The sequence below is a fragment of the Elaeis guineensis genome, chromosome 5 (genome assembly GCF_000442705.2).
Source record: "Elaeis guineensis isolate ETL-2024a chromosome 5, EG11, whole genome shotgun sequence".
NCBI classification, from domain to species: Eukaryota; Viridiplantae; Streptophyta; class Magnoliopsida; order Arecales; family Arecaceae; genus Elaeis; species Elaeis guineensis.
In genome coordinates this window covers 16,553,721-16,564,630 of record NC_025997.2, presented here as the reverse complement: position 1 = coordinate 16,564,630, position 10,910 = coordinate 16,553,721, and the positions used below count along the sequence as shown (strand labels likewise).

General features: G+C 37.9%; 1 protein-coding gene across 1 annotated transcript; it reads right to left on the bottom strand.

The window, feature by feature from the left end:
* Window positions 1–408: 408 nt before the first annotated feature.
* LOC105045117 (ATP-dependent Clp protease proteolytic subunit 5, chloroplastic) lies at window positions 409–9,675 on the bottom strand. Its single transcript, XM_073257648.1, has 9 exons — window positions 9,387–9,675; window positions 9,191–9,295; window positions 8,879–8,996; window positions 8,700–8,792; window positions 5,153–5,198; window positions 4,986–5,058; window positions 1,409–1,443; window positions 1,215–1,303; window positions 409–841 (listed from the first exon to the last, which is right to left on the bottom strand). Exons 1-9 carry the CDS (start codon window positions 9,518–9,520, stop codon window positions 641–643), a joined length of 894 nt encoding a protein of 297 aa, XP_073113749.1. The 5' UTR covers window positions 9,521–9,675; the 3' UTR covers window positions 409–640.
* Between the last annotated feature and the right edge of the window lie 1,235 nt (window positions 9,676–10,910).

Genomic DNA, 10,910 nt, shown 5'->3' with positions numbered 1-10,910 from the left:
AGAAACCCCCAATCACAAATGGAAAAGGGAGCAGCAAGACCATGATTGAGACAGAAGCGAAGACCAATAATCTTTCTGCTTTGGTTCGGTTTTTATAGAATTGTCCCATCAAAGGCATGACAATCTGTATAATCTGGCTAGGCTCCCCATCTCATTATACTCAAACAAACAAGGGAACAAAATCTGTATAATCAATAATGTCTATTGTCCACATGAAGGCCGTATCAAACAATAATCCTGATCAAAAGAAAAGGAAAGATACATCTTTCATATTTACAATGACGGACGAAGACAGTCAACATAAAATTGATTCATGACATTAAGGCAGAGAACATTCAGTTAAAGATGCATTAAGGCAGAGAACATTCAGTTAAAGATGCATTTAAGCAGATCGAGAACTTTTGAAGCTACTTGTAAGGCTGATATCTATAATTTCAATATAACAGTACAGAAGTTGTTCGAAAAACTGACAGGACACGTTGCTTCCTAAACTAAAAGCTTGGTAAATGCAAACTTTCTGCAATACAAAGAAGAAAGTTCTCCTTACGTGCATGATAAGTCAGTGACAAACATTCCATCCAAGTAATGGCTACACGCACATCATGACAACATGGATTCATTGCACCGATACAGCTGGTCTTTACAGGTCAGAAGCTGCTAGTGGCTGAAGAGCTTTTAAAGGATTCGTGATCACACCATCAATTAGACCATACTCCTTAGCTTCTTTTGCACTCATGAAAAAGTCCCGGTCAGTATCTTGGTTGATCTTTTCCAAGCTTTGGCCGGTATGGTATGCTAGATACCCATTCAAATTAGCTTTGTGATGCAGCATCTCATTTGCCTGAAAAACAGTACAAGAGTGTTCGTGAGAATCAAGAGTTAGCCCAGCTATGAGTCAAATTTTCTTTTACCTTTTAAGAAAGCACAAAAATAAATAAAAAAGAAATTCCTAAAAAACAGAACTTTCTCTCCCCAAAGGCAGTAGATGTTTTATAAACAATAAGAATTTGACATTGAAGGATAATGCATGAGGCACTTTTTCACTATGTTATGCCTAATGGCTAAATGATTAATCAAAATGGGAAAGTGGGACCCCAACCCCAACTAACAGCACTGTGGGACTTTCCAATGGAGGTGTTCTCTGCCGACTACAAGGAGTCAACCAAACATCTACAAACTTGAGTCACAGGTACAACATCAAATTCAGACATTACCTGGATGTCAATATCAGTTTGTCCACCTTGAGCTCCTCCTAGAGGTTGATGAATCATTATCCTGGAGTTTGGTAAACTATACCGTTTCCCTGGTTTGCAGAAGACAAGGGTGTAATTTAAGAAACAATATACTCAAATTATATGAAAGGCCAGAACTTGGAATGTGTAGTCATAGAAAAATTCAGAAGAATTACCCCTGGTGCCAGAACTGAGAATAAAAGCACCCATGCTGTTTTTGAAAGACCAAGCAACATTGACAACAAAAGTCAGTGACCTTAATGTGCATTTAAAATAATCCAGCATCTAACATAGAACAGAAAAGATATACAAACACTGAGGACTATTTGGACCAAGGGATGGAAGAAGCATTGTGAGTAACATGAAGCCATGATCAGGAGGGTTCATGTATAAGATCATCACTGAGGAACTGAAGCACAGGTAAAAATGAACTGCCATAACTACTAAAGTAGATGAAGAGCACATTCAAAGACAGATATTCAAGTTATCCTCCAGCAGTTATTGCAAAGTATTTAAATAGAATATATTTCATCGCTTATTTTTTAAAATAAATTCTAAATGATGAGACAAGTTGTAATTACAAGTCTCATGTATATAAATAAGTCATATTCTTATATTCCATGCAAAAAGGCCATGGCATGAAGGTTGCATGCCCGCTGTCCCATTTGAACCACAGAAGGTGTTCCCTGAATTATTTACTACATGTGGTTCTTCCATTATATCTATGAAATGATTTAGTAGTATTCCCACCAATTATTCTTAAAAATTAGCTGTCTTTCAGATCTTTGGTGTTAGGAGTGGGAGCAAAGTTAGGAATGAGATAAGGGAGAGCTGATTTTTGTTGGCAGACTGTTCAAAGTAGCACAATGGAAGACTGCTTAACTACAATTTGGAAAGGGTTTGACGGCATATTTGGTGGTCCTTACTTCTAAGGTACGTGTACATTTTTTTTCCAAAGAATCTGTACTGAAAGGCAATGCAGAGCACATTTAACAAATATTAAAAGCATAACCAATGTGAAAGTGATCTGACTTTATGCCTTTTTCCCCTCAACAAAAGGAAAAAAAAAACAATAACCAACAAAATCATCCCATCTAATTTGTGTGTTCAGTGTTGTGTGAGAACCTCTGGCCAATGAGACCGGAACAAATGTCACTTCCCGATGGTTAACAATTCGTTGCATGGTTGAAATGTAGCTCCAGAAAGTACATGGATACATAATGAACATAAGCAATATATTTTATGATGGTGCTAAACTGTTGACACAAGGTGAAACAAGGGCAAAGCTGCACATGAGAACATTACATTGTGTATTAGAACCCCTATGACCGCTAACAATCTTCTTGAATTTTGTCCAGCAGTGAAGGCTTTGAGCAAGCAGTTACTTCTCTCTTTCCATCCCTCCCAAATGACAGGAGTAGATGGAATGCCCTAAAATTTCCATTTAGCCACACCAGGCGTAATCCCTATCAACCAACTTCAAATAGTCACACGCGAACGAGAAGCCTCCTTGACTTCTACATGTAAAGCCCACCATATGAAAAAGCAAGTTGCATTCAGGGAAGAGAACCTAAGTAGCATTGGAGTAAGCATAAAATCACTACCCAGCAAAAACAACTGAATTTTGAACATATAGCAAAACTGACCTAGCTTGTATTTGACATTATACTCTAGCAAAAAAGTCCACCTGGAATCACGTACCATATCATATGACCTTATATCCATAAACTTGCTAGGAATCCCCATTTTTCTTATCATAAAACTGTCATTAATTCTCAAATAAGCTATCTCAATCAATAAAACTTTTCACTTTCCTATAAGACTCTTCTTTGATACCAAGGTTTGACTGTTGATACATTAATTCTTTTAATACATTATATTCTTTACTTTCTGATAACATTTAGCTTCACTATCCATATGTCATTTTTTTTATTTTGTTCGATCCAAAGGGTATCAGATAAAGAGAATCACCTTTCATAGTATATATGCTCTCCAAGATCAGCATTATAAGTTAATTTCATTCAGTCCATCTCTACTTCATTCATAATTATGGACTCATACCATGCTCCTTTCAAAACATGCATTAGAATCATTAAATTGCAGTTCACTTGTTTCCCTCACACTCTCTTTACCTTATTTATATGAATCAGGGATAACTATCTATACACATCTACTACATCTTTAGTGACCTGGGATATGTAGAATAAGAGACAGGTATATGTTAAAAAAAAAATAGATCTAAGAAAGGCAGAATCAAGAAGATGAAGGAAAATCTTCAAAAATATCAAGTTATTCTTATCATTGAAAACAAATAGAGGTTGAGTTCCTTCTTGCCTACATGGTGTTGGAAAGGCCACTTACCTAATATTTCTTGGCGGAATTAAAAATAGTACTCTTCTTATTTTAGAATACTCAGAGCATATAGTTTAGGCATGACCATTTATCATCTCAGTCAAGAAAATTGCAGAGAAATGAGTTATCTTTGTTTGATGAGTAGAAGGACAAAACCATGATAGGTTCCAGTCATGAAAACCAGGAAAAAGACATCCCAAGCATACGATCAACCTCTACATTTCACTTGACTAGGAGATGGATAAAGCAGCACATAGATTTTGGTCAAGCCCAAACATTAATAAGAACATTTGTCCCTTTTCTTGAACAGGGCTGGATGATTATGGTTATGGCACTTGAAAGTATGGTTTTCTTGGATGCACCCATACCAGACTGGTATGAACAACCATTTTAGCCAAAAAAAAAAGGTATCATTTTCTTTACATCAATCATCAGATGCATTTCAGATTGAGTATAAAAACAAAACTTACCTTTAGCATTTCAACAATAATCTTCTGCCGATGCTTAGCTTTCAAAATTTCTTCTTTACATGTATACCATGCAATTTTTCAAAAAAATCTCCTGCTTCTGCAACCCCTTCCTTTCATCTTGCAAAAGCCTCTAAAACTATCAAGGTGATGTCATTCACCATCCATCAAGATGAGATATAAGAAATTGTTCTATGGTCTCTCAGTTATATCATGAAATATAAAATTTACATGAATTTTTTTGGTGTTCTGAAAAGACACATGACAAAGTCGAATAGAAATTCAGTGTATAGAAATTCAGTGCAGAGAAATTTAGTGCAGACAACCACACTACCTACCACTGAAGGCGAAGACACAAGACAAAGTCAAAGAGAAAAGCAGGGCAGATAGAAAGGATGTTATTGTGAATGACAATACGGTTTATGGTATAACATATGGGTTCCTACACAATGTAATCTGACCATGAAAACTTTTTGATGCAGTATGGTGACCAAGTTTAGTGTGTCCCATTTCCTCACCCTTTTAATTCATGAGAAGTATAGTGCCAATCATAGTGCAACAAAATGCACCGGCCATTGATTATACTAAAAATATTACATGCTCACCACTGCAATTGCTTGATTAGCCCAAAAGAATTTCAAGGGTCCAAAGTATTTCATCATAAATTTGTGTTTCCTTAATCATGGCATGTCATTGTCACCAATTAACCATAACATGACACAAAATTCATGAGCAACTGCATTAGACATTCATGAATATGTAAAAATAAAAACATGGTAATAATTAAATAACTGCAGTATATATTAAAAACAAGAGTGCTTGGTGAAAAGGAAAAATAGGTTGGTAGAACTAGTTCTAAACTAATTTAACAGCAAACACAGTTTCAATTGTTTAACCAAATGACAAAAGCTGATAAACTATTAAATGTTGTTACCTAGCTGCAAGCCCAACACAAACAGTAGAGACATCAGGCCTGATGTGCCTCATTGTATCAAAAATTGCCATGCCTAAAAGGAAGCACAGAATCCAACTGCCTCAGTAACAAATATGCCTGATAATGGTACAAGAAATGCTGAAAAAATTAGAAAGACAAGGTATTACCAGCTGTAACTGATCCTCCTGGAGAATTCACATACATGACAATATCCTATCAGGAATATCAGGTGACAAATTAAGTTTTGAGTCTGAGAATTCACATAAATGATAAATAGCTATAAATTGTAAACTAAGTTAACAATCTTATTTAAAGGAAATAGACTCTTATTAACTGCAACAAAGTTCTCATGAATACATATGAGTAGAAAGGGAAGAAGAAATGTTTGATAATCTATAAAACAATGGCCCATGTGAAAAGAATAGTTCAAAGTTTGACCTAGGTCACTGCATCTTATACTCCCACTTGCAAACTTTCATGAAAGCAAAAAAAATTCAGTAGCAGTTTGACAAGACCTAATAATATCCTCGTTCAATTTGTTTCTGCCCAATCAAAAATGAAAAATCAGTGTACTTATTATACCTTGAATCATGACAAATGAAGCCACACAACTTGTTCAAACCATCCATGAATGGCAACTAAAAAGAGAGCCTGCCAGCCTGGACTATCTGGTTTTGTCGCGTATTCCCAATGCTTGAATGTATTTTTTTAGCTTTAGTTCTTTAAAACCTGCCATGCATTACCAAGTGGACTGCACCGCACATCCATTCCTTAGGCATTTTCATGTTTATTCTTCTCATTTGAAGAAAGCCAATATGTCTAGTCACGGTAACAATGTCATGTAATGATATGACACTGCTTCTCATTCTAACAAACTCCAAGGTAACTTCATTAATTCAATCTCTTCTCAAGACTGTCCAATGTCAATAATAAGACATTCAGGCAGTCAAAGATCAGAGCACCAGCTTAACATCCTAATGTTGTATGGGTTCAAAAGCTATGGTTATTTACAGCTCAATACAAGAAGTTGGATGCATGATAAGAACATGGTCAATAGCTTTTTGTATCAAGATTCACCGAACCGGCCCGAATCGAGCGGTTCAGGGCATGCCGAACTGTACCAGCGGCTAACCGGTATGATTATGACGTTCGATTCAGAACACCAACAAAAATAGAGCGAGAGAGAAGGAAAGAGAGGAAGAGGGAGAGAGGAGGGAAGGGAAGGGATAGAGAGGGGAAGGACGGAGGTGGCCGCTAGGGACTTCCGGGCTCTACGGTCCTCCGTGAGATAGGAAAAGAGAGAGGGAGGGAGGGGTAAGAGAAAGGAGAGTGAAACCAACAAACCCATTGCCAGCTTCAGTATTTATCATCTTTTTAGAAAAGCCGATGAAGCAGGGGCATCACCCCTGTTTCAAACCTGCGGCGATGTAGGGCATTTTTGGGCCATCCAGTGGCCACGACGACCACCCGGTGGCCTCCCCGCCGCCTTCCCCTCCTCCCTCTTCCCTCCCTTCCCTTCTCTCTCTATTTCTCTCTGCTCTCATTTTCTCTCGTAGAGGACCGTAAAGTCAGGGAAGCCTCGGTAGCCTCTACAGCCCTCCAGTGGCCATCGCAGCATCCCTTTCCCTCCCTCCCCCCTCTCTCTTTCTCTCTCTTTTTCTCTTCGGTTCATTCCTCGTTTCCATGTCGGTTTGGACCTGGCATGATCCGATATGGGGACGTACCGACTTATACCACCGGCCAACTGACCGACACGAGATCTGGTTCTGAATCGGCGATCCTTATTTTGTACGCTCATACATATTAGTGTTTAGGGAGAAACAAACCAGCTGACATATTACAACTCCTTTAAGCTTGCTATATTCTTTGCCAAGTTAAGGTAAGTTCTCAGTTGTCTCAAAGTTGATATTTCAAATTCATTCATTCAATTTCACAGAAAAAACTTAGGTGGTTTATTCATATTACATACTGACGATAGACAGCGATTCATCAAATTACACTAGCTTGGTCATCATCACAGCCATCAATTTAATATTATAGTCATTTATTACAAATTTTTAAATCATATAGTGTTTGAGAATGATGTGACCAACCATCAAATCATACAATCTAACATCTACATGTGTTCTGCATGCATCTGAAAGATACAGATCCCAGGATAAAAATCAATAGATAAAAGAAAATAATCTCGTATCCTCAAAAGAAAGCACAGGAGCTGCACCGATGGGGGACAAAAGAGAAGTGATCCAACTCAAGATGCATTAGGCATGCACAACAAAGACTTAAGACAGATTTGAGGAAAACAAGGGTTACATAGTAGAACAAGACCTAATAAAAGACAAATGAATGCTATGTGAAAGTATCTGAACAAGTTTGTATCAACAATAGTAGCAAAGAAGAATAAGCCTGGAAATAATTTAGTTGCGATAACACTTGTTTCATGGTTACAGTTATTCTCAACTAGTAAGATATTATGCTTTTATAGATTAAAGCTTAAAGATTGCGCATGCAAGTTCCTCATTTTACTAAGATTACCTATCCAACCTCTACTAAGGAAAAAAGAACGGACGCCAATTGTTCATATTCAGTTTTAAGCATTGGCAAAAGCTGCTGTACTTCTGTTTGTTTATAATGTATTTATTTGCTTGCAGCTCGGCATTATCTTGTGTATATAATCATAAATAAATTACATAATTTTCTATAATACTATATGGGTGCAAGATTTTGGTAAATTTTGTGGGCATGAAATGGCAAGGAAGTTATTCACTCATCTCAAATCTTTTACATCACTGGATGAAATGAAAGAAGAAACATGTTCAATAAATTTGCACAGACTAGATGAAGAAATATGCTTCAACAAGTGAGCAAAACTAAAAGAAAATTTTTATCAGACGATAACAAGGTTGACAAATTTCACATGGGTCAAAACATTAGCTAGTAGAGATTATTGCATGAGTAACCTGGGCATCCCAAAAATGAGAACAACAAGGCACTTTATTTTAGGAATAGTAGAATTTCAAAAGATTGACATAGAGGAAGCTTTCTATTGACTGAACATAAAGTTGTGAAGATGCAATTAAAAACTTAAAATGAAATGGACATTTGCAGTGGGACTAAGGGTGACCTGAGAAGGAGAGTAGCTCATGAAAGGATAACAGCCTAAGGCAACTTAGAGCTCATGAAAATGAACATGAAAAGTAGTTGATTGGAATGCAATGGTTGGTTTCTTTCTGATTTCTGAAAAACGTTTGAAAATGCCCTAGCATCGAACTCAACAACTGCTGAGTAATACCAGATTTGAGTTAAAAAAGTAATAAAAGTAGACAAAAAAACCAACCGTAATTAAATCAGAGGAACATGTCTCAAGCATTCCTGTTCTGGCATTTCATCACATTTCTTGCTAATTATTTTTATAAACTCAAAAAAGAACAACACCATGCAAGCTTTTTCTGGCACGAAGTAACAGTTTAGACCTTAAGAAGAATCAGGATCCAAAGTAGGCTACTCTATTCATCTAGTACGTGCCATTTTCCCTATGTGGAAGAACCGTGCAAGCAGAATTAATACTACCTCTGCGCACCACAGAAGAAAGAAGCAAGAAATGAAAAGAATGAAAACCAAAGAGATTATGCTATGCTATTAATTCCAAGCAACCAAACAAATCCTAAGATTCAGTTACTAATGATCGTAAGAGAAACAAAACCAGGTAGAAACCTTGGTAGGATCCACAGCGTCCAGGTAGAGAAGCTGCGCCACGATAATGTTCGCCATGTCATCATCCACAGGTCCACCACAACGTATAATCCTCTACAAAAGATCAAATATTTACTCTGTCATCATTCAAAACATAAAAGAAAACCAATCCCTAGTGTCCAAAAAACATTAATCCGTACATGCTGGAAGAGCTGGCTGATGACGCTCTGGAACCGCTCCTGCACCATGGGTGGCGGCCCCTGCCCTCCCTGGGCTTCCACCGGAAAGTAGGGAGACGACGGTACTACCAAATCATCCCTGAATCACCATCACAAACACAAAATTGAATAGAATCCTTGCACAAAACCACGAAACAATCAAGAGAAAGAAATGGAGACGGGCAAAGATATATATATATATATATATATATATATATATATATATATATATATATAGAGAGAGAGAGAGAGAGAGAGAGAGAGAGAGAGAGAGAGAGAGAGAGTAGCCTGTACCTAATAGACCAAATCCCTTCCCTCTGAGATCGATCCGGCGCCCAGGAGCCGCTCGAGTAGACGGCCTTAGGAGAGTTCCAGGTGCCGACGAGCCTCCTAAACTTCCTGCAAGACGAGAGAGAGCAAGCACTGAGATGAAACCATAGAAATGAGAAAGAACGAGAGAGAAAGGAGAGAAGAGAGGACGAGAGAGTACTTGGAAGAAGCAAAAGAAGAGGAGAGAAGGGGGATTCGGGAGGGGAGGCGGAGGGTTTTGGGAGGGTTTCCGGCGAGGGTTTTGAAAGGGGAAGCAGCGGGCGCCGCGACACAGGAGGAATTCGGCAGGGCCATCTCCTTGCTTCGTTTCTTTGGGTCTCGAGTTCGCTTCTCTTATCCAATAAGAAGACGAGCCGCGGCCGAAAGCAGCCACCCCGCCCCACTCTTTGGCTCTTTGCCTTCGCCGGAAAGATCTCGCTGCAGGAAGGAGATTCTTTATTCTATTTTTTATTTATTTTATTTTGCTAGCATGCGATTGCTGGTGTAGCACACTGGGCCAGAGATTAGGAGCCGTTTGATCCGTGTGGTCTGGTTCCTAAACATATGTTAAGTTCTCCACAACCGTTGCCAGGCGTGGTTTCTTTCTTTTCTTAGCACGTTGGTAACATATTATCAACATGCCTACCAGACACCATAAAGACTCTAGTTGATTTAATGATTTTACTTAAATTGTATGAGAATTGCATTTAGCTGAGTTTTTATTAAGAATTTATATACCCTGATAACCTAAAAAAAGTTTAAAATTTCATAGTCAAAATTAGTTATAATTCATTAAAAAGGATTAAAATTTTCCCAATCCGTACACTGATATTTTATTGGTTGAACATCTTGATTAATTTATCTTGCCCATGGATACCTCATCTTGGAGGAAAATCATATGACTAATGGTCATTGCAACCCCACGATTGATGATAAGGATACAAACATTTTATGGTTAAAAGATCAGCAGCATCCCTCATCCCATCTAGTTCACGGTTTAGACTCGGTTCTACATTGCCATCTTCTCTGAAATTATCTAAATTTAAAAGGTGGATTTAGCAAGCAGTTCATCGTGTAATGCCAGACACCAAAGCATGAATCCACAGTTGGCGACAAAGTAACAAACGGTTGATACTGATGATGTCATGTGGAAGCTCCCACTTGTAATAGCTTCCAAGCTACACTCACCATTCTAGACCACACGAGCACACATCAGAAACTAGCAGTTAATTTCACATCTTCAGTTCTCTATAAAGGACGAAAGACTCTGGAGAATTACAAACCTAGAGGAGCTCCCTACACAAGGTTAACTCATTTTCCTGGCTCGCATCTCTTGTTAACCATGCAAGAAAAACTAGAATATCTCCACTAAGCAATTGCAACCTTGAATACATGGGCATTTTAAGATTCATTTCAAAGTTCACCATACCGATGCATATTACTCCATATCAAACATACCATATTATACCGGCCACCGATACTCAATTTTGGAAGCATACTGAATACAGATACACCGAAACCAATGTATATCAATCCCATACTAACAAAGTATAAACACCAAAATTGGTATGGCGAATCTTGATTCATCTTACCGTTCCCAGACTCTTGACAATATCACATCCATAATCCTTGTTTCTTCAGAAAGGGTACTATAGGATCCATTGGCATCATGGACATGATGACATCCACAAAAAATAACATCAGC